At 37.4% G+C, this 24671-nt stretch overlaps 1 protein-coding gene across 3 annotated transcripts; it reads right to left on the bottom strand.

The window, feature by feature from the left end:
- Positions 1-343: 343 nt before the first annotated feature.
- On the bottom strand, positions 344-8163 carry LOC6038139 (zinc transporter ZIP3). 3 transcript variants are annotated; one of them, XM_001847922.2, is made up of 3 exons: positions 8036-8163; positions 1257-1918; positions 344-1195 (listed from the first exon to the last, which is right to left on the bottom strand). In XM_001847922.2, the coding sequence occupies exons 2-3, from the start codon at positions 1754-1756 to the stop codon at positions 583-585; spliced, it is 1113 nt and encodes a 370-aa protein (XP_001847974.1). In that variant the 5' UTR covers positions 1757-1918; positions 8036-8163; the 3' UTR covers positions 344-582. The 3 variants fall into 3 exon arrangements, with proteins under 3 accessions (XP_001847974.1, XP_038119859.1, XP_038119860.1); XM_038263931.1 differs by lacking the exon at positions 8036-8163 and adding an exon at positions 3018-3335; XM_038263932.1 differs by lacking the exon at positions 8036-8163 and adding an exon at positions 3178-3334.
- Positions 8164-24671: the final 16508 nt, after the last annotated feature.

Below are 24671 nucleotides of genomic sequence, written 5' to 3'. Positions count from 1 at the left end.
CGTTCTGATAACTAAATAAGCTATTTTAACAGGACTTGTTATTTAAATGACCTCTGTTTTGTTATTCTAACATGCCCGGGTAATAACATGAAGAAAAAATACTTAACTCATATATTTAAGCATTTTAAAACAAAGACTATACCAAAATGGTAAATTTATAATAATTTTGCTGTGAAACATTTGCATTTTGTTGCCAAGCAAGTTACAGCTCAAACGGGCAGTTCATAAAGAAAGTCACTCCTCCTTTCCTAACTAATCTGCATACTGCTTCTCCCTTTCGTACTGCCTCTTTAGTCAAGGTCAGTTGGTGGTTATTTTCGGCACGAAGAGAAAGTCCGCGGAGTTTTGATTTGATTGTTTCGCATTTTAGCTTCGCGTTTTATTTTTATTTTTGATCAACACACGCGTTCACAGATTGGCACACTTTTTCCAGATCTGCAATCTATTTTTTAACCGTACTCTACATATATTGTATATCTTCTGTATATAAACATTTTTGTATACGTTATCTCCAATGTAAAAAAGGTGTTCCCTACTAAATGGGCCACCCCTAGCTGAGTTTATATTTCTCTCTTTTTCGATTTAGTGCTCACTAATAATAAGACTTAAAATAGACATCACCGTAAAACCTAATATCACCGCAAACAACTGCAGAAGGCCAATTTGTTTGAACCGCATCGTGGCGCGTTTTCCGCGCTCTCGGGGCAAAACTTCGCTGACGGTCACGTACAGCAGTGTGCCCCCGGCGACACCCTGAAGGATCGGTATCACCAGCTGGTTGAAGGTTTCACCCAAATCATCCAGCGCCATACCGACGCCGATTCCGGCCACCGAACCGATCGCGAACGTGAGGATCTGCAGGACGTGCGAGCACTTGTGGCGACTGCCGTGGCTGCAGATCTCGACGCCCAGACAGAATCCGACCACGTACTTGTGGGCACTGACCGCTCCTAGCAGGAGCAGGACGGCTGGAGCGGTGCTTTGTACGCCGATGGCAAGACCTTCGAGCAGAGAGTGGACAACGAGGGCGAGCAGCAAGCTGAACACTCCGGTGACCTGCTCCGGGGATTCTGCGCCGCCACGGGCCACCATCACTCGTGGGATGCTCTCGCTTGATCCCATGCCCAGGGTTTGGCTGCTTCCGGCTCCGGTCTCGCACTCTGACGCCCGTCGGTGGATCTGGATGCCGCTTTCACTGCAAGAGGGGGATGATTGTTAGTTTTTAAACTTACTAGAGAAGTGTTGATCTTGAATACCTCTTGGTGAGCAGCTTGGTTTCCTCGCTCGTTCCGTAGCTCCGACTGTCGGCGTCTCCTCCGGTGGAATCCCGGCTGGTCCTCCTACCCACAACATATATCCGATCGGAACCATGCCCGTGGCCGCCGCCACCGTGGCTGTGACCTACACCGCAAAGGTGGCTCAGCTCGTCCACGGTGTAGATCAGGAAGAACCCAACGCAAAACACAATCTCCGCGTACTGCTTCAGAGCATCGCGAACCTCCGGAAGCATGTGAACCAGCGCCGTGGCCAGCAGCACTCCGGCTCCAAAGCACAGCAGGAACGAGATCAGCGACGGGAAGCGCTCCCGATTGCGCTGAGCGCAAAACAGTGGCAAAATACCAGCGACGAAACTGCCCAGTCCGAGCGCCAGAATGGCCAACAGTTTGGCTTCGTTCTTGCTCATGCTGGTGTCGGGCTCGAGCAGAAGGCTCGTAACGTTGGCCAACGGGCCATGCTGCGGCTCGGTCAGATCCATCGTTCGGTTCGGTTCGAGATCGCGATATTCGAGATGGTTGCTGGACGACTGATTTCTTGCTGCGACGAGCCGGACACAGTCAGGGCCTTATCATTTGTTTGTGCTGTTTTTGCGGGTTGGTTTTCTGTTACGTGGCCACTGATTAGAACTGCCAACTGGAAGCTGCAAAAGATATGAGAGAAATGATAACGGGATTTTTTTTAAGCTGCCCGGATAAATCTTTTTATTGTAGGTCAATGTCGCGTACGCTTGATCTAATTGTTGAGACTGTACTAAAAATCTACGCGAGTTCGGGCCGTCTGCGCGTGAATTCAAAAGATTGTCTGGGAAGATTTTTCTCATGTGCGAAGTGCATGTGGAGTCTGTGTAGTCGATCGATCGGAGATTACCGGCTCAGATAAGGAGTGTTAGTGTAGCGACTTTAGTGCAGGACAATGTACCCTAACTAATGCCGCTGGATTGTTTACAAACACGTGGCAAGTCATGTTTAAAATAAATTTCGCGATTTGATTCAGTGTGGAATGACTAAACGTTGCTCGATAACCAGCTGCGTTATTCGTTTTGAGGTTGTACTGATATCACGTCGGTATCTTAAGCCTTGACTTAGTCCTTTCTATGAATCACATTCGTTCAAAACAATATGTATTATGCGTCTCCATTTGATCATTCGATGGAGGTGCACGATGCTTTCTCTTTCTTGGATTTTTGAGTAGAGTGAGATTCAGCCCATTTGTTTACAACAAATTTATTTGTCCATTGAAGATCAGCCTGTATCATCGGTGTCAAATTTATGTTGATATGTGTATTGAACTTGTACACAACTCAATCAAATAAAGAGATAAGTTTTTATTTTGAGAAATTGTTGATATTTCTCCTTATCACCACCCTAGACCCAGTCGTACACGCCGGTAAACACAAACAACGTTGCTCGCGATGAACACGAAATTAACCGTTTTACCAACCGTTGCCACTAATACCTTTCCGATGTATTTTCTTTGTAGGTTTCGTTCACTACTCCATGGTCACGTTTGTCAGAACGATTTCGCTACATACGTCAAACCATCAAAATATAGAAGAATACACGATATTCTTAGGGATTATGCCAATGTTCGACCTATGCTGCTAATCGAAACCAGTTTTTAAGCACATTAGCGAAGATTCCCATCTGGAAATCGACCCCATTTGTGTCACTTGCAGAGAGGTCACAACGGTTGTTGAGTAACAACACTTTGTTATGGCAAAACATTACCCCACCACCAACCTTTCACATCGCGGGCTGATTAATATTCCGAAAATACTCCAATTGGACACGTCTCACACGTTCAAAGCTGCATCTCACTGTTACACCAAAATTACACCACGTTACACAACCAGCAGAATGCTGCTGCACAAACGATGATTTTCGTTTTCTCGTGACTCACCAGCCAAAAGTGAGAAGAGGGCTATAGAATGCGACGGGGTCGGACGAACATGGACTGAAAGCAGCGCTAGCGGACCGTCATGACTGACTGGCTGGCTGACTTTGTGGGGTACAGACACAACTCTGCTATATTGCGATGTGCGATGCTAATAACAAAACTAAACTGAAGCTCTTCAAGTGGTTGTTGTTGCTTCGCCAAAATGAACCCGTATGGTGTTGAGGTGTGTGTGAGTTTGGGAAGAAATGCGGTGTTTTGTATGAAGGATTTTGTTATAAAATTCGTCATATTACGTGGAATCATTCATTTACAAATTGTTTATATTTATACACATCCACCGCGCACCACTGACAAGGAAGGGGATTTGAAGGAAAGGAACTGTTGATGCTCCATTTTTTTAAGGGGATAAGGGAAAATCTCCACGGTATCCCCAAATAAGTTTTGCTTGCAGTTGAACGGTTTTTCAGAAGGTATTAGTTCTAGGATACGCTCTAAGCAAGCGTTGCGACCTATGGCATAACTTGTTTTGGGGCAATAGTTTTATCACTGAGTAACACAGAATTACCACTGCCTCTCGATTTATGGTTCAACTTTGTGGTACATCGCACGCCTGCTACCAAAAAATGGGTTTTCTTCGGACTGATCACTCTGGGTTACTCTGTGGTTTTGTTCTCAGGGCAAGTTATCTGATTTTGTTGCAGAGACAATTCTCGTTTCGTTTTAAATTTCTAACTTTAGCGAACGTAGAAAAAACGCGATTACAACTAGAACTAAAGAAAACACAAAAATTAATTTAAACTAAAAATCAACGTTTTTTAATATTTAGTAAGTTAACTGTGGCTGCCATTTTCGTTTTATTTCGGAAAAAATACAAATTTCGTTCAGAAGACCACCTATCAAAGTTGAAGGGCAAAAATTTAATTTTATCTTGTTTAAATATTTTAAATTTTGGTCTCACCTCCTTATAAAGATTTTTCAATATATTGGGATGCGAATAATAATTTATTGCACAAAACAAAATATTTTCTAAGAATACCGTTGTACTGCAAGCTAATAAAAATTTTTTTTTCGAAAATTCAATTCCGCCTTTAGACGGGATTCGCTCTTAAAATTCGCCAAAAATTGAATCCTTACCCAATTTTGAATCTTTAAAAAGCATATCAAAACAGAACTCTTAATTTATAGAAAACAGTGGATTTGATGATTTTACTTGTTTCATATGACTTAGCCAATGCACAGTTGTCCAGATCGCAAAATTAAGTAGCAAATTGATTTTCCGAAAAATTTTGACGGTTTGTCAGAAGAGTTGTTGCAAATGGAAAAGGGCAACTTTTGGTTTGGTTCAAAACTAGAGTGTTTCACGATTAGGGTGATTTTGAAAATCTAACTTTTCAGGAATATTTTTGGGATTTTTTGCCTTCTAGAATGTTGTTGGGCTTGTTAATCTAAGCAACTTTGTCGAAGACACCAACATTCTATCTTTCAATCTCGGGTGAGTTTTCAAAAAGCCGTAAGAGCCACCGTGACTTTTTGAAAACTAATCCGAGCAATCTACGCCTTGAACGACCACATTTAGAGAAAACATCTTAACAAACCTTCGGAAATATATTTTTGAACGTAGAAATTCAGGGCTTAGTGCAAAGCGATGTTCGAGGCACTTTAAGAGCTCTGATAATTTTACTTAGAACCCCAATTTATGACCAAAAACCGATTTTTCGACACTTTGGCACAATTCTGAGGGATTTTGAATATGAAAAACATGAAAAACATATAGTTGGACAATTTTCTAATTTCGTTAGGGTGGTCCCATACAATTTTCCCTTGAATTAGACATTGTCAAATGAAAATATCTCGAGCTTAACGGAATTTTTCAACGTTTGTAGTGCTAATTTTTCGGCGTTTTTCAGCGTTTATAGTGCTAGATCTCCTTTTTTGAATGCATCATGGTGCTTAAAATTTGGCCTGCTTTTTTTAGATGTTTTAGTTTTGAATTTGCATTTTTTTCAGTTTGAAATGGCCGTAACTTTTGACCTTTAAGTCCAAATCAACGTGTCATAAAACAAAAAAGTTCGTTTTTCAGAGCTCTAAAAGTGCCTCTAACATTACTTTTCTCTAAAATAAAATTGAACCCTTAATTACAACGTTGAAAAAACTGATTTTCGAAGGTTTGCTCAGATTGAGGTTTTGCAGCACGACTGTGTTTCAAATGTAGGTGGCGCCAAAATGAGGCTATTTGCCCAAAAATCGTATGCCTTTCTGCCGGATTGAAGAACAAAATCGGTTATTTCTCATGATTCCCTGCATCAATTTCAATGAAACTGGTTGCAAAAGACGAGATTTTTTTTTTGCTTTGAAATAAGGCTGGTACAAATATTTTTAAAAGTTTTTGTACCCCCCCCCCCCCCCTTCAAAATTGGCCCCAAAAATCAGGGGGCAAAAAAATATTTTTACAATAAACTTCAAAATTTCAATGAAAATTCAAGTGCAACCAGCTGAAATCAAATTAAAATACATTCTTCTGCGTTTAAAATCATTTTTAGCATGTTTGGGTTTATTTCGATGCAATTTTTTTTCGATACAATTTTTGTTTTTGTCAGATCTTAGATTTTTTGAAAACTAATGATTGCAAAACAACTGAACTAGTGTAAAATGCATTTTAAAACACTTTTTTCATTTAAACGTGAAGACTATGGCTTGTTATTTAAATTTTTATATTTTTTATTTTTTTGCCCCCCCCCTTGACCTTGGCCAGGGCCGAGGGACAAAAACTTTTTTAAATATTTGCATCGGTCATGAGCATCAACTTTTGGGCGCGCAAAATTTGTAAACTTTTTCATTAAAAAACATGTTTTGGAACACGAAAAAATGAGTTTTCCGGTATATATCAATGAAATAAACAGTTATATAGTTGATAACAGATGTGTTAACGTACATTCAATTATTTTTATTGATGTTTGACAGACTTTCTTGTCAAATAGTCCAAATTACTATCTTTTTCTAAATTTACAGTTTTCTCATATAAAAATCAAACAAATATTGGAAAGTTGTACACCAATTTGTTGGAAATATTTTTTCTTATCTGAATCCGGCAAAAGTGTTACAAAAATGTTGATTATGAAGGAAAAAGACACATTTTTTTTTTTCAAAAAATCATAGGTTTACGCTATTTGTTTATAGGTGGCGACACGTGTCTTTAAGCTTTGCTGCAAATCCTCTATGCTTTCCTTAAATTTTGTCGTAGAAGGCGTAGATTGCAAGATAAAATTTTGGTGTCTTCGACAAAGTTTCTTGGATTGACAAGTCCAACAACTTTCTAGAAGAAGAAAAAAAAAACAAAAAATAATCCTGAAAAGTTAGATTTTCAAAATAACCCTAATCGTGACCACCCTAATTTTGAACTAAACTAAAAGTTTCCCTTTTCTATTTGCATCAACTCTGCTGGAGACACCAAAGCTTCAAAACTTCACCATTATACGGAAAATCAATTTTCCTCTTAATTTTGCGATCTGAATCACTGTGCAATGTTTAAAAAAATATTTTTTTTTTCAGAAGTTCAACTTTGGTTGTATTTTTATATCGGTATGCAGCAAAAGTTACTGAAAAAAGGTTATTTCTCAGATTATGTTTAAACACACTTTGTTGAGACAACAGATAGTTCTTGGAGTTAGGATTGGACTAAAACTAGTAGAAAAGGACTAAAACAATGTATAAAAAAAACAAGTTAAATGCATATAAAAATATTAAAAAATTATGTAAAAAAATAAAACCGTAAAACAAGAACAGTAAAGTTTTTCGTAAAGCATGTTTCAAGTTCTCAAATGATCTCCCGAACAGAGGAAAAAAATCGAACAAAATCGCGCAATTGAGGTATCAAAATTTAAAACAAAAAGTATATTACAATATTTTCAATAAAAAAAGATTTCTGACGGTAGCTTAATTCGAACTGACGTACTTTGGATTGTGAGTCCATCTGCCAACCAGCGAATCTACCGAGGCAGGTAGCTTAACTGTAATTTTAAGTCAAGCATTTTGCGATTTGACCAAATTAAGTTTGTAAAAAATGTAGAATATTGTTGATGTTTGTTGTTTGAAAACGATTCTGAAAAAAAGTTGTTTTCAAAATTGAAACAAAAATATGAATAAATTATTCGGGGGATTTACTTTAAGCCTTTACTTCAAAGTAGATTGACATTATCCACGTCCTTGAAATTCTTGTAATACTTTTTTATGCTCAGCCAAATCTTTTTTTTTAATTTAAGATTTAAACTCGAACCACCGCTGCCTGCTTATCGTGTTGTTTTGGTTGCACCAAACTGGTGTTTTCTTCCCTGAACAGTTTGTGTGCTTTGCATTCCGTGCCTGGAAAGCAATAACAAAATGCTATACCTAGCTACAAACCAGGCAAGAGTGGTGAGGGAACTTCTTGGGGAGGTGCGGCTAGTAAAGAGTCCAAATTCAACCGATAAATTCAAGTCACAGCGTCTTTCTCTGGGGAATCCCGTAATCTTCGACCCGTTTATGTGTTGGTATTGTGTCGCAAAAAGCCGGGTTTAAAAAAAAATGCTGGTTCTGACCATTTGCTGCTGTGGGGATTTTCGACCAAACCCATAAAGATTCATTAGGTTGTTTTAAACTTGTTTTTTTCCCCAGTTTGCGACACACGCTCTGCTTAAAAGACGCGAAGATGATGCTAATGGTGTTTGCGAAAGAAGTTTTCTCAAAATGTTAGCAAGTCAATGTCAAATTGCGTGTTTTATTTGAATAATGTTTTTTTTTTTAATTGTAACAAAAAAATCATATTTTCAAGACCAAGTTTTGTTTAAATAAATTGCCTAATTATGTCCAGAAACCCATCACTTACCTGGATCTAACCGGTCTGCACCAAATATCACACCTCAGACTGTACGAAATTTCACGTTCTGTTCGATAGAAAACTGACCTATCGGTTGGGCACGACCCTCAGCCGAGCCCGTATCGCTAGCAACTGGCAACAGCAGCCGCTACAGTTGGTTGCTTCCACATGTTCAGTTTGCTAGCATGAACCACCTTCAGCAGCTGAAGTGAGATTTGAATGAATTCCTGCCTGCTTGCTGGTGATTTACTGGGTCTAGTTTGGGGAAACACTCGCTCAGAAGCTTTCATCTACCTATTTGTAGTCGGTGAATTGTTCTAGTGTGAAAACCAGGGATTTTGGTGCATATCGCCCTGTATTTCATTCACTACCTGGTTTTTAGAACCTTGTTTAGCACTTGTAGCACCAACGGGGTCAAAACTTACGCGAAGCACCAAGGGGGCCAGAAAAGTTGGAAATGCAACATTAACCGGCTGTATCTCGGCGAACACTCAACCGATTTGGATGATTCTTGTTGTATCGATCCGAAAGAATGTCAAGAATCACCTCCGACAAGGTAGATCCAAAACAGATGGGTCTACCTTAAGTTATAATAAAAAAGGCATTTCCAACTTTTTTTTCCAAGGGTTGTATGCGCCGGTGTAGTTGCATTTCCAACTTTTTTTACCCCATTGGGGCTAAAAGTGTTCGTTTGTAACGGACATGGAGAACAACGAAACATCAGTGGGTGAAACACCAAAACTACGCTCCACCACGAGCCCTAACCAAAATTATTAAATACTTGTTAAATTTTGTCAGAAAATCGATGGCGAATCATTTGAACATGAATTTGAATATGACTAAGTGTGTATGGTCCATTCCAGTACCCGCTGGCCGGCGGTGAAATTATGGGAAATTATACCTAGTTTTATCAGACTTGAACTCGACTCGAATATCCGAAGGCCTTGGAAAAATTTCACTTCTGATAATCGAATTTTAGAATACAGCAGCTGAGAACGTAGCCCAGTCACCGAATGTTGCTCGTTAACTGGGATGAACAAAAAATAACGCGGGGACCACTTATGCATAATATTTTCCAGATGAAATATAAAAATAAAAGTTACTCAAATTTATTAACAATGCTTACTTTTCATATTTCTTCAATTGTTACTTGAAATTAAACAAAAGTTTGAAAAAAGTTTTTTTTATTTATTGAATATGATTTTTGCATCCATTAACCAGACTGGTGGCAAGCTTGTCAAAAAGTGAACCTCACTTTTGACAGTCCATATAGGGTGAATGCTCCATAAACTGGTTGCACAAAATAGGGTATACAGTCCATTTTTAAGTAAATTTGAAAATAAGTTTATTTAATATTTAGGTTTGTAATTTGAAATTGTTATTTATTGTCTAGTTATTTTTTGTTAAGACCGAGCCATGCGGTAAGGCTTCCGCCTCGCAAATGGGAGTTCAGAACCCGGTATAGCTGGTGATCGTTTTCCTTCTGGATACGATTTCTAAGTAAAGGAAAGGTAGTTTATCCACGGTCCAACCAATGTGAGTATCGCGGCCCATACATACAATTTGATAATCTTGCCATCAGGCTGCCATTAACCCCTCGGTCATTTTGGTTTGTTTTGGTTTTTTGACGTTTGTCTGCTTTTTAACTGGGTACGGCCCAGTTATCGAGCGCCCAGGTAAAAAGCAGCCCAGTTAGACAACGCCCAGTTACCGAACAACTACTGTAATCGAATCAAGAAAAAAAAAAACATTTTTGCTGTCTTATTTTGGGTTCTCTAGTTCTAATATGACCCCAACACAACTCCAAAGTGGTTAATAGTTTTAAAATCAAAGATGACACTTGGTAGGCGTACCTGCAATGAATGTATGACAAAAGGTCGAATGGACAAAAGGTCGAATGGACAAAAGGTCGAATGGACAAAAGGTCGAATGGACAAATGGTCGAATGGACAAAAGGTCGAAATTGGACGAAAAGGTCGAATGGATAAAACGCCGAATGCAAAAAAGGTCGAATTAAAAAAAAACTTTTGATTCGAGTCTAAATGCATAAATATTGAAAACCAACTCTAGAATGGTATTTTGAACGGTTTTCATAAATTTCACTCCTATATTCTTGGAAATTCAGATGTCTTCTGAATAAAAACTAGCCCCGGATTGTTGGAAAAGTATAGGGAGGGGGTTATCTTATAAAATATAAATAAATACGATCGATTAAATACAGTTATATTTTTGAAATCAGTTTTTTTTTCTAATAATCTAATTTGACCGAGACCGAGACCGAGTTGCTCGTTAACTGGGATGAACAAAAAATAACGCGGGGACCACTTATGCATAATATTTTCCAGATGAAATATAAAAATAAAAGTTACTCAAATTTATTAACAATGCTTACTTTTCATATTTCTTTAATTGTTACTTGAAATTAAACAAAAGTTTGAAAAAAGTTTTTTTTATTTATTGAATATGATTTTTGCATCCATTAACCAGACTGGTGGCAAGCTTGTCAAAAAGTGAACCTCACTTTTGACAGTCCATATAGGGTGAATGCTCCATAAACTGGTTGCACAAAATAGGGTATACAGTCCATTTTTAAGTAAATTTGAAAATAAGTTTATTTAATATTTAGGTTTGTAATTTGAAATTGTTATTTATTGTCTAGTTATTTTTTGTTAAGACCGAGCCATGCGGTAAGGCTTCCGCCTCGCAAATGGGAGTTCAGAACCCGGTGCGGACCAACATAGCTGGTGATCGTTTTCCTTCTGGATACGATTTCTAAGTAAAGGAAAGGTAGTTTATCGTCACAAGCTGTAAATTATCTTCTTGGAATAATGACATTTAACCTCATTTAACACTAAAATATGTTAATAAAGTTAACATTAAAAAATGTGAACGATTGATTTCGTCCTCAAAAGGCTGGATAATAATTTTTTTTTCTAGTTTTTTTTTTTCGACAAAACATATTCAAAATTATTCATCAAAAACACAATTTGAAATATTTTTTCACAAAAAAAAAACTTTATTTCAATTGCACATTTGCTGGCTCTTTTACCCTATATTTAGCGTCAGAGGGGTAAAGCGACCAAATAGCGGGGTCCACGGTCCAACCAATGTGAGTATCGCGGCCCATACATACAATTTGATAATCTTGCCATCAGGCTGCCATTAACCCCTCGGTCATTTTGGTTTGTTTTGGTTTTTTGACGTTTGTCTGCTTTTTAACTGGGTACGGCCCAGTTATCGAGCGCCCAGGTAAAAAGCAGCCCAGTTAGACAACGCCCAGTTACCGAACAACTACTGTAATCGAATCAAGAAAAAAAACATTTTTGCTGTCTTATTTTGGGTTCTCTAGTTCTAATATGACCCCAACACAACTCCAAAGTGGTTAATAGTTTTAAAATCAAAGATGACACTTGGTAGGCGTACCTGCAATGAATGTATGACAAAAGGTCGAATGGACAAAAGGTCGAATGGACAAATGGTCGAATGGACAAAAGGTCGAAATTGGACGAAAAGGTCGAATGGATAAAACGCCGAATGCAAAAAAGGTCGAATTAAAAAAAAACTTTTGATTCGAGTCTAAATGCATAAATATTGAAAACCAACTCTAGAATGGTATTTTGAACGGTTTTCATAAATTTCACTCCTATATTCTTGGAAATTCAGATGTCTTCTGAATAAAAACTAGCCCCGGATTGTTGGAAAAGTATAGGGAGGGGGTTATCTTATAAAATATAAATAAATACGATCGATTAAATACAGTTATATTTTTGAAATCAGTTTTTTTTTCTAATAATCTAATTTGACCGAGAAGGAATAGATTGAATAAGGACAGAAGACCTGCAACAATATTAAACAAACAAGACTTTTTCATGTTTCGAAACTGTTTACATTTGAAAGAATTGAAAAAATACTAAAATATTTCTATATTTTTTTTATCAATAAAATAAAAACTCATAAAATATTTTACAAATAGTATAAAAAAACAGCTGAAAAATCAAAATTCAAAAAAATATTACAACAAACAAGAATGAGTTGTTTTTAAAAAGAAAATAAAAACTTAAAAAAATATTAAAGATGTTGAACTTTTTTTGAAGAAGAACTGTTCATATTTGAAAGAATGGAAAAACTCACAAAAACATTACGACAGTTATGAAAAGGTTGCTTAGTTAAAATAATTTTATAGAGGTCGACCTAGTTTTAAGAGAACTGCTTATGTTTGAAAGAATGGAAAAACTCACAAAAATATTACGTCAATCAAGAATAGGTTATGCATGCATGCATGAGAGATCACCCATGGTTGCCCCTCCGTTGCTGAACAGAACCGTAATATCCTTTCAGCACTACTGATCATAGGCTTCGACGATCTAGTGGTGTTTCCCTTATCAACAGCATGTATGAATGCGCTGAAAAGATAAAACACCATGATTGCTAAAGCAAGATCAGTTGCGAATAGGTAACAGTCATTGGCCACCAACGGCGCCCGCCATGTCAGTTTGTAGATCTCGATTTTAAGGGACGGGAATGTTAGTTAGCGCAGGTTGCTACTAGGGCAGCTGATTTACTCTGTGCTTACACCCCACAAGCGCCAGGAACCTGAAAATTGGTTAGTAGGATAGGGTGTTTGGTCAGGATTCATCATAGAAGATGATGATGCGACCCAAAATCATAGTGTTTGTTGAAAGGTATTATATTTTATTCTCAAGGCAAGCAATCGGATGCTGCGGATGAGACATTTCCCGTTTAACTGTTGTTAAATTTTTAATGAAATGGTTTAATCTTAGACAGCCGGCTGTGGAAAGATAAAACCAAATAATATTTGTTTATAGTATGAGGTGTTAAACGCAATGCTGCAATGATAGCGTAGTCTGATTTTTAATTATATAATCATTTAGTTCATGAATTTGTTACGGAATAGACGCGACGAACTCAATCATCAAGTGCCTTCCTATCTTCTTTCTATTAGCTAGATTAGGTATTGATTTTCGTTGCCTCCCGAGCTACGATGCTATGGAGAGGGCTTAACACACAAACAAACGACGTCGAGCCCTCCGAGCTACGGAGCTATGGGAAGGTCTTTTCAACACAAAAAAGACTAGCGCACCACACGACGTTCTTGATGAATCAAAATAATTTTGTTACGCGATAAACCTAACGAACTCGGATCGTTTTTATCGAAAACTATATCACAATTCACGACAAAAATGCGAAACAAAAGGCACACACAAAAAAAATCACTTTTCACTCCGAATATTTTTTTACGACCACGCGCTCCCTTTGCACTGATGACGCTGCATTTTCAGAGGGTAATCTTCTCTTCGCAGCGCACAATTCACGACAAAAATGCGAAACAAAAGGAACAAACAAAAAAAAAATCACTTTTCACTCCGAATATTTTTTTACGACCACGCGCTCCCTTTGCCAATTATGCACTCTATTACGTCAATCAAGAATAGGTTATTTTTTAAAATAAAAATAAACTTACAAAATATTTTAGAAATCGAACTTTTTCTTTCAAAGAACTACACATGTTTGAAAGAATGAAAAAAAAAATCAAAATATTGCGCAATTCTCACTAACTTGGACTTCACACTAAATTATTGCTATCGATCGCACTATTGCGACTTGTCAAACTGGCTTGGGAAATTTTAATTTTCTCAAAAAATGATCAAAGCGAGCCGATGTTGTTCACCTGTCAATCGCAATTTTAAAGTGCGAATGTCCAGTTTGGTGGAAACTGCGACTGAAAATGTAAATAAACAACTGCTGGTTGCCTAGTTTTTGGAAATGTTGTTGTCAAAAGTGCGAGAGAAAAGTGCGGGCCAAATCCAAGTTACAGTGCAAGGATCAATAATATTATGACAAACAAAAATCGGTTGTTTTTTTAAATAAAAATAAGCTTCTAAAATATTTTAGAAGTTGAACTTTTTTTTTCAAAGTACTGCACTGCCCATGTTCGCATAAATGTCCCATATGCAAAAACAGCAAGCTGAGAAAAACGCATTTGAAGTTTGTCGCACGTGTTAAGTTTTCGCGAAAAAACTGGATTTCCTCCTGAATTCTAGAACAAATTATTGGATGTTATATGCTTTTCTGAAAGATCTAACAATTTTGAACAAAACTGCATCAATAACTCAAAAACGATGATAATGCATATGGGACATTTATGCGATCAGGGGCAGTGCATATGTTTGAAAGAATGGAAAAACTCACAAAACTATTACGACAATCAAGAATAGGTTGTTTTTGGAATATTTTTCTATTATATTTAGTTTAATTTTTTCACATTCGACCTTTTGTCCTTTCGACGTTTTGTCCATTTGACCTTATGTCATGCGACCTTTTGGAATTCGACCTTTTGTCCATTCGACCTAATGTCTTTCGACCTTTTGTCGCACATCCTGGGCATTCTACTGACTCACTGAAACAAGGAATTCGTCGTTGTCATGCTAGCTTGTCGCAAGTGCGTTTTAGGCCAAATTTAGTTAAAAACGCCATTTTGGGCAGCTCACAATGCTTCACATTTTGACCTTCTCAGAATCCCGATTTAAATCCTGAGATGTTCAATAAAAATCATAAAAACTCCGTGCACTGTTGTCACTCTTTACTCACCCTGAAAATTGCTGTAAGTGCTAAAACTGGCCAAAGGGATTTCAGGTCAGAACGCGTTTGACACACGTACTTGTCCGACTACCGTGAATTTTTGTTACTAGAACTCGGGACTCCGGCAACCAAAATCAACCAAACTTCGGGACAGTGCTCAAAATGATCAACAAAACCAAACGTGTCTGCTATTGTTTACATTGTGTGCGTTGTTTTGTTTATTCAAAGTCAAACATTAAAATGCGTTTTTCTCGGAACGTCAAAAAGCGACGTGCGACAAGATAGCAAGAAAAGGCGAATTGACAGATGCCATTTTGCACGAAACCTGTGAAAATATCGCGATTTCACGGGGGACTACACTGCTTGTATGACCAGTAAAATTGTTTAATTGCCTAAAAACGATTCTTTTTTTTGTGTTGCATCCGGGTTCAACTGATAGTCCAAATTAACTGCACTAGAACAATAAAAATAAACAAAACTCTCAACACAAACTGCCACAGCCGTTTCAAAGTTGGTACATTATAAAAACAAACATTACCAACTCGAAACCAACCACCGACCGAAGTTCGAAGTTAGTTTTATTCAGTAAATCCGAGCCTCACGTGTCACGGAACCATCCCGCACAGTCTAATTATGGAATGTCGTAAATCAAACTTTTCTTTTTCCTCAGAAATATCAAAGGATAGTTTTTTTTATAGCCAAACCTAAATATAGCGTTTCCTGGTAAACTTGTGGCAAATTTGCTGATTTGCATTTTGGGGGGAAAAAAATGTGTCAACCTAAAATTAAATTGACAACTTTGGAAAACTAGAACATTACTCCACTTCCTCGAAGTTTGGACGCCGCGATGGATCATAAAGATAGCCCTGAAGGATTGGAGTGGCAGGTGGTGGCAAACGACCATCATTTGCTGTGTGATTGTGCTATTGAACCATCACGTCACGACCCGTTGTGTGATATGTTGAGGGTATTTATGTGGCAAAGGTCGTGTTTCAAGTTGTTATCAACCGCGAATCGCCAAGGCCCACACGGGGAGAACAACGCCCGCCAACAATAACCTTTCGTTCAGTTTTTTTCTTCTGTGAGCTAGCGCGAGTGCATGCAACGTTCCGAAGGCACCATGAACTCCATGATGCTCCAGAAAATGGGGGTATGCAACTTGGGTAGAGTTTGTGTTTTATTAAATGTTTGATAAAATTGCGCGAACGACCTTTCCAAAGCACGAAAGCCGTGGCCAATCTCGCACAAAAATGAAGGATGTTTTAAAATATATAATTTAACGAAAAGGGTGAGGTTATCAGTACATAATATATTTTTTTGGGGAGTCAGGAGTCTAGACAAAGGGGAAGTGTTTTATGTACTCGACCCGAAGAAAATACCTTAAAAACGGTGCACGTTGTCAATTAAACGCTTTTATGCTGCACGCGAAATAACTTTATCGATTATTAAAGTTCTGCATACTCCACATGTAGTATAAAAGGGGAAGCAATCGTAAAATTCGCGTACTGTGCCATGCAAATTCTGGCAGTTTAATTACTGAGCAAAGGGCGCGCAAAGTTGTTATAGTAACATGGTTTCGTTAAATTTTATCGATGTTCTGTTCGTTTTTTTTGCAACGGAATTGGAGTTATATGAAACATGCCGGTTAGGTGCCTTGCCATGATTTTTGGCTTGAAATTAGTTTCCTGACTTGGTATTTGATGTACTACCTCTATTTTAAATCGAATGAAAAGCTTTACACTAATCTCATAGGTTCACTTATTGTATTGGATGGGTTAAATTGAATGTTTTGAGATTTGTGGCGAACCTCCATCTAACGCATTTTCTATCTTTGGAAATATTTAGGAATGCAATCATGCCATGACCTTTGAAGTAAATTTTTGTGTGTTTCCTTTTAAATAAATCTATACTAAGATGATTTATTTAAAAGGAATTTACTATTACTATTACAGAAAGTGTTTCACAATTTTTATTTCGCTTTTTTAACAAGAATTTTACCTCCCCAAAGCTGTATTTGTTTGGTTTGCCTTCCTTATTGAAAAGAGGCTTTGAATACACGCGTAAAATCACCTTCTTTACTAAGCCTAAGCTAATATGTGCACTAGGGTGCCCAGAAAAAATGACCCCCCGCTCCACAAGCAAAAAACGGTTTTTGGGTTATTTTAAGCATCTGTGTAAATTTTGAGCGAAATTGGTTGAGATTAACCCATTAATACCCGAGCCTAAAGTTGGTAAAAAAAATGTTTATCATAAGAAAATGTCTTTTTTAAATCGCTGATAACTTTTCAGGGTCGAATTTTGCAGGTATGTTCTACAAAGTTGTAGATCATTAAATTTCGAATGAGAATCTCACTTTTGGGAATATTTGAATGGACGTAGCGCACCCTACAGACCAAACCATAAGAAAATTTTCAAATTTCCCCATACAATCTTCGCCTCCGAGTATCAATGGGTTGACCGATTTTGCTCATATTTGGCTCAGAGTCCTAAAATAGGTCAAGGAACAATATTCAGCTTGTGGAGTGAGGTTTTGAGAAAAAGTCCCATATTCTGGGCACCCTAATGTGCACCAAATTATTGTCTCGCAAACTTCTCTCTGTGAAGGTTTCGCCCTTATGGTCATCCCTAACTTGTGGATAGGTTTACAAATGATAACATTAGCCCTTTTAAGAGTAAGACATCAAGATATAAAACCAAACAACCAATGCTGGAACCAAAATCGGATGTATAATTGCTTTGATACTGTCATAGAAAAAAGTCCAAAACAAGTATTCATTTTTTTTTTAATTTTAATAGGCTGGTAAAAACAAAAATAAAAACATAAAAATTAAATAAAAATGAATTTAAATTTTCAAGCCCGATTTCCTAAATTTCAAAACAAAATTATTAATACCGTAAACCGGTTGACTTTGATAGGTTCGCGAATTTTCCGCAAAATGAAGAGCACAATTAAAATACTTATGAAATGGTTTAGAATCATACTGACTGTGGTAGAGAAGTGTTCAAAGTACCTCAAGAAGAACTTTTCACAAAATTTTGAAAAGTTTAAAACGTTAGTTAACTATAGCTAAGAAAATGTTGATAAAAAAAGTAAATCTTTCCCAGTTCCTGAGGGGAACACCCTTGAAGAGTATCGGGGCCGGCATTTACAAAGCGGATTCAGTGGCAGTTTCATTCTCAACTTAATGTTAACATGTTAAGGTTAATGTTAACATTCCATAGGTCGCCTCCCTAAGGTGTCGTGATAAGGTCCAGTTTGTGACGATACACTACCTTCCCTTTACTAAGCAATCGATTCCAGGAGGGAAAAGATCACCAGTTGTGTTGGTCCGAGCCGGGATTTGAACCCCGATCTACCGCTTACGAGGCGGAAGCGTTACCACTGGGCTACGTGGCTCGGTCTAGAAAATGTTGATGCAAGTCATTATTTTAAACTTCTCAAAGTGTCATGATTTTCTCAATGAACTTGGTTGAATCGGAAAACGGAATGCATTTTTGGATTCCTTGGACAATTTTCCACTAGGACAAGTTTTATCTAGTTTGTAAATAATAAATAATATGTGTTTTTGAAACATAATTAAATACATCTCCAAATTTATAAGCAATTTCAGTTGAACAAATTTCATGTAAATGTGGAAACTTGTGATTCGTGCTTCAAATGCACTATAAAATGCAATATAAATTAATTTTTAGTTTTGTAAACAAAACTGAATTTCGACTTTTTAACAACTTAAGCTTTTAGCTTAAGCTATATGTATTTTCTTAAAAAGCTTATTAAGGTTCCACACAAGCCGGAAATTTCGCAAAGTTTTTTTTTGCAAAAAACGCTAGAACTCTTCATTAGTTTTGTCAAACTCTTATATTTGTACGTCTACGGGTAGAGAATTGTCTGACGAACAAATCAACACCAACACGGAGAAAATCTGTCCAGTACTTTCTTCACGACGCTGGAATCAATAAGATTCAATCGGTGAAAAAAATAAAAACGTATGGGAAAGTAGTCAACAAGGTAGTCAACCATACCCACTAAAGCTATTCGCATATGTTCCGGAATCGAAATCTACCGACCTCTTGCTTGTTACGGCGGCCTCAACTCTAGGCAGTTCTGGATGACCTAAGATATCCCAATATATCTACAAAGTAGTCTATCATACTGACTGAAGTTATTCGCATATGATCCGGAATCGAAATCTATCGACCTCTTTCTTGTTACGGTGGTAGACCCACAGGCATCAACTTCAGGAAGTTCTGGATGACCTAGGATATCCCAACATATCAACAAAGTAGTCTACCATACCCACTGAAGCTATTCGCATATGATTCTGGGTCGAAATCTATCAACCTCTTGCTTGTTACGGCGGTAGACCCACAAGGCTTCAACTTCAGGGAGTTCTGGATGACCTAGGATATCTCAACAAATCTACAACAACCAGTTCGAGCACAGAACCGGTTGCTGCGTTTGAAATGGAATTCATATACGACTCTAGTTAGATTCCGTTTCAGAAATCTAAAAGTATTGACTGGGTACCTTGCAACATCAATTTTTGTTGCGCGACATTTTTTGGAAGTGTTGGCAAAATTTAAGAAAATTTACCAGATTTCGGCTTTAGTGGTACCTTAATTAGTTAACTAAATATAAACATTGATTTTTTTTCTTGAAAACTATATCATTTACTTTAGTAATGGTACATTTAACGTACAAATAAATCCTTTCAAGTCACCCTGGTTTACGGTATCGATTTTACAAGTTTGTACCAATTTGCATTTTTAGTTTTTATTTTTGTCCCTTTTTTTGCTTTTCCTTGAAAAAATATTGCTTGAAATCGGCGCAGTTTATTAAAATGTGTGTATAGTCCTTTTTTATTCGATATTAATTTTGAAAAATAATCACAGATGTGATATTTACCAAAATAGTTTTTTGGCTACAGGTTGTAAAATAATGCATTTCCGTTTAAAAAAGATTTACCTTTCCTGCCAATTTATAGTGACCTATCACCACCAAAAATAACAATCCTAATTTTTTTAAGCAAATCCTTTGTGAAACTACGGTTTTTCTTAAAAGATAACAGAATCACCAAAATAGTAGTTTATGCAACAAGTTGCAAAAACAAGATTTTTTCAGCACGAGTCGTACATTTATCCAACAAGGTTTACCGAGTTAGATAAATACGACGGGAATGAAAATATCAAGTTTTGCAACATGTTGCTTACACCATTTTTTGCAATCCCGAAAAACGCTATTCGAATGAAATTTTATATCAAACATTCATGTGTTGTGCAGAATCACCGTTCAAATCAAACAAATATTGAAAAACGTTAGTTTCGAAACTATTACTGAAAAGTTATATTTTTCAGCACCCATTTAAGTGCTGAGAAGTAGCACTTTTTAGCACTGGTATTGAAAGGTATTAATTTTCCATTCTGTTATTTTTTTAGAGCAAAGTAGGCCATTTCGTCGTTCAAGAATGGCAGGAAAAGTTAGTTGTTTCACGACGGAATTGCAAAAATAACTTTTCGATACACGGGCTGAAAAGTTCTTATTTACAGCACTCAAATGAGTGCTACGAAACTAAACTTTTCAGTATTTGCATTGAAAAGTAATAACACATTCTCCATGTTGTGTTTGGATTCTGCATAGTTTAATGCTTCTTAAACCAACTTTTACAAACTTTCGGTGGTCAGGAACCATTTTTCCAAAAATGATTATATCCTGAAAATAGGATTAATTTCGCGTCGAATGCAACGGATTATTCATCTGTCCAGTTGTTTTGCAATCATTAATTTCCAATATTTCTAAGTATTGACGTAAATTTTATTTTTGCGAGCAAAAAAAAATTAATATGATTATCAATGCAGAAAAAGGCATTTTGATTGTTCTTAGTTGATTAGACTTCTATTTCTATTGAAATTTTGATGTTTTTTGAAAAAATATTTCCCCCCCAACCCCTTCTGATATTTCGGATCAATTTTGAATGGGGGGAGGGCAACATAAACTTTGAAAAATATTTGCAACGGCCTATTAGTGAATTAAATTAACTATTATAATTAAATATTTTGTAAAAATGTCCATTTTTTTGTTGTAAAATGTGTGATTTGCTTTTTATATTTTTATTGCAGGTTCCTTCGTGTGATAGAAAATTGCACGAATTAAATTTAGCTCACCTGTAAGCGAACGTGCCCGTTCGTCCGTGCCAGAAAACCATTAATAAGCTCTAATTTGCAAGCGCCGTTGTTGCGAAAGTTTGACTACTTTTTGATGCTAACTTCCGACAGAAACAATTTTACCTTCCATCGAACAACACCGGTAGTGATGGGTGGCGGCGGCGGGAGCAGTGAACAAAGTTGACAAACAATTACCGCATACAATTTCTCCTCCGCCCATCAAATCAAGACGCGGCAGCAGCAGAGTGATGTTCTATTCTTAGGCCTCTTAGGTTGTTGCTATTTTGGCGCTTGTGACCCGCAATCAGCTTTGCCGGCACGAATAGAACTGCGGAACCAAATTTATAACATAAAAGTACATTATTTCATAATTCGCCATCGTTGCTGCCGCCGTCCCCTTTTTTTCGGCGATACCCTTCGATAGAAGCCCCGTTGCTAAAACAAGTTTTTTTTTGTTGTCCCTGATTGGCTTCATGAGCCCAAATTGCGATATGCTGGTATGCTTAGGGAAAGCCCGGAAAATATTTGGAGGGAAATTGCTGAAAATAGCATGACTACAGCAGACAGAATATTTATGGGAAATTTCACTGGGTGGGCATTACTTTGCCTTAGGGACAGTGAAAAATCATTCACTGCCCCGACCTCTAATTGATTTGCGCGAAACTTTGTCTAAAACGGAAAATTTCGATCCCTGATAACGATTCCTAGGTCCGTTTTTCGATATCTCGTGACAGTGGGGAGGCCAGACCCCTTTAATTTTTCTGGATTTTAGAAACGTTTTTCAGTGATTTGTGGCTCGAAACCGCGTAGAGGAGAAAGGAGCCATTACACTACCGCAAACAAACCAACTCGCATTTTTTCGTGTTTGACAAACTCGCAAACAAGGCCAAATTTATGCAGCCTGATGTTTGTACAAACAAATCCAGGCAAACAAACAATGCAGGCAAAATTTCAAAAAGTTTGAATTTGTTTTTGGTTGCCGTAGGTCGCCAAAAATTTTCATTTTGAATTTACGTGTTTCAGTAACTTTGCAGGATTCCTTTTAAAGAGTACTTTATGCTCTACAACAACCTTTTCTTGGCTAGTTAAACCCTTTCGTTTTGCTTTAGCTGCTGGTACCCCATCTTTTAGTACATATTCAAGTATTAAGGCTAGTATGGAGATCGGAAGGAAAGGGGTCAAGAAACAGCTTTACGAACAGCAGAACAAAGGAGAGGGAGAGTTTTCTTGGGGCTTTTCTTCACCCTCTCTGGCTTGCTTTCGCTGCCGCTGCTGCCCATTTGAAATTTTTCTTGACCGATTCCTTCCGAAGTGCATACACCGCTTTACATGCAAAGGTCCTGATCGCTCCAAAAAGACTCAGTCACTCGCGAGCTGCTCTGATGTATTTCTACCCTTTGTCACTTCCAAACCAATCGCTACCGAACACTCTCTCTTTGCTCTCCCTCTCATTCAAAACGGGTAGTACAGCGAATGGTTCGGAGAGACCGATTTCGTCAAATCGCTCAATGCTGACTGAGAATACTTTGCGATCGGCTTAGTTTTGGTCATTTAAGAAATTGCTTAAAATCAATGATATCAATAATATTTTGCAATTTTGTAGTTTACACAACATCAAAGACACATTTAGCAGCAATTTCCACCATACCAAATTCTAATTGACGGCAAACTGTGGTAGTGCAGGGTAAATGAGCACAGCGCTAGTATTTTTTTTTTGGCTCTCTCCTCTCTGAGCGCATTCGTGTTTGACTCGGGTCGACGGACGGAGTAGAAAAAGAATTTCACGAAGTATTTGTTTCGCTGAGTGAAGCGATTGAGCAAGCCGCTGGCAGAGAGCGGGTAGTGTTCGCTCGCGAATGGTTGTCTGCTCCAGTCGGCAAAGATTCATTCGGTGATGAGTGAGTGATTTCTGATCTTTGATCTGAAAATCAGGACCCTTGATTACATGAAATTTGTAGTTATTATGAGTTTTTTCACGTTCCAATCTCGGAATATTTTTTTTAAGTTTTGTAACTCTCGTGACATTGATAGGATTGAAATGTAATTTTTAACAAAAGTTAAGGTTTTTTTCAGAGTTGGTTGAACACATGTACTGTGCGTTTCTTGATTGAATTAAATTAAACTTTGAAAAAAATAAATCGTTGAAAAATGATTTTTCGAAAAATTGCCATTAAAACATGTTTTGAACCATGATTTTAAAATAGTTTTCAATAAAAATCTAAAGAACCCAAAATCCATAAAAAACGAAGTTGACTTTATAGCTGTCGGCCACCATTGCTAGTACCAACCACTAGTGTCTTCCTTTTTATCTACAAGCATTCATAAATCTGGAAAAATATTTTTCCCTTTTTTAAATTTGAATTTTCTTTGCACAGATTTTTATATTTCAGAAACATTTCTAACATCATTTTTTTTATATATATGGGTAATTCTCCGCCAACTCACACAGCAGTTGTCCCGACCCCTCTTCGATTTGCGTGAAACTTTGTCCTAAGGGGTAATTTTTGTCCCTGATCACGAATCCGAGGTCCGTTTTTTGATATCTCGTGACGGAGGGGCGGTACGACCCCTTCCATTTTTGAACATGCGAAAAAAGAGATGTTTTTCAATAAATTTCAGCCTGAAACGGTGATGAGATAGAAATTTGGTGTCAAAGGGACTTTTATGTAAAATTAGACGTCCGATTTGATGGCGTACTCAAAATTCCGAAAAAAATGTATTTTTCATCGAAAAAAACACTAAAAAAGTTTTAAAAATTCTACCATTTTCCGTTACACGACTGTAAAAATTTTTGGAGCATGTCATTTTATGGGAAATTTAATGTACTTTTCGAATCTACATTGACCCAGAAAGGTAATTTTTTTATTTAGAACAAAATTTTTCATTTTGAAATTTCGTGTTTTTTCTAACTTTGCAGGGTTATTTTTTAGAGTGTAACATTGTTGTACAAAGTTGTAGAGCAGACAATTACAAAAAATTTAATATATAGACATAAGGGGTTTGCTTATAAAAATCACGAGTTATCGCGATTTTACGAAAAAAAAGTTTTGAAAAAGTTGGTCGTCATCGATCATGGCCGTTCATGGTCACCCGCGACAGACACGGACGACGAAACAAAGAGAAACGCAAAAAGTAACATAGGAAACATTTTTTTCGGTATGTTTTTTCATAAATATGAAAAAACCTTTGAACGTTTGTTGTAGCTCTTGCACTGCTCGAATGTGGGTTTTTTTTTCTCAAATAAAGAAACAGACCAGATTCTGCCGTTCATCACAAAAATATTGATGATAAAAATATTGGTGATCTTTACATTTTAGACCAGTTTTTACACTCTGTCTTTGGAGGTTGGCGGGACGCTGGCGTTTTTTTACATTTTCCACGCGGCACAGCCACGAAAATTCGCCGCGTGGTTTCCACCACAGTTCGCGCGTTTGACGCGCGTTTTCTGCTGCAAGACGTTTCCCCCACCAATTCTCGTACAAAATTGAAATGCTTTGCCAAAAAAAAACGGGTCTTCTCTGGTTGCTCGCAAATTTTTAAGGTTGTGATGCCTGATTGTGACCAAAAAAGGGCTGGTTTGCACATCGAGGCACCTATTGCACACTTTTTATCCAAATTTCTATTTTTGATAAACGTTTCGTAAAAGCAGGAGTTCAAAAGCATATTTCTGCACTTTTCCTAAAGTGGGTGTGTGTGCCACGAGTTCGTCAGGTTGTGTATATACCTACTAGGGTGTTTCAGCCAAACAAAAAAGTTCTCAGAATCAGGCAAACCGAGGTTCCCCTAGTAGAGGATACCCATAGGGACTCTCATGCCAAATATCAGCCCATTTGGTTGAGAATTGGCCTGTCCCCAGCGGTTTAAAGTTTACATGGAAATTACT

The sequence above is a fragment of the Culex quinquefasciatus genome, chromosome 3 (genome assembly GCF_015732765.1).
Source record: "Culex quinquefasciatus strain JHB chromosome 3, VPISU_Cqui_1.0_pri_paternal, whole genome shotgun sequence".
Lineage (NCBI taxonomy): Eukaryota > Metazoa > Arthropoda > Insecta > Diptera > Culicidae > Culex > Culex quinquefasciatus.
The sequence above is the reverse complement of the archived record's forward strand: the minus strand, read 5'-3'. Positions and strand labels throughout refer to the sequence as shown.

What these genes read in the sequence shown, in the direction of transcription:
- LOC6038139 (XM_001847922.2), bottom strand. Translation starts at nt 1,756, where the DNA reads ATGGATCTGACCGAGCCGCAGCATGGCCCGTTGGCCAACGTTACGAGC. An exon ending in ACCAAGCTGCTCACCAAGAG is followed by an intron (nt 1,196 to 1,256) that starts GTATTCAAGATC and finishes CCCCTCTTGCAG; the next exon opens with TGAAAGCGGCATCCAGATCC.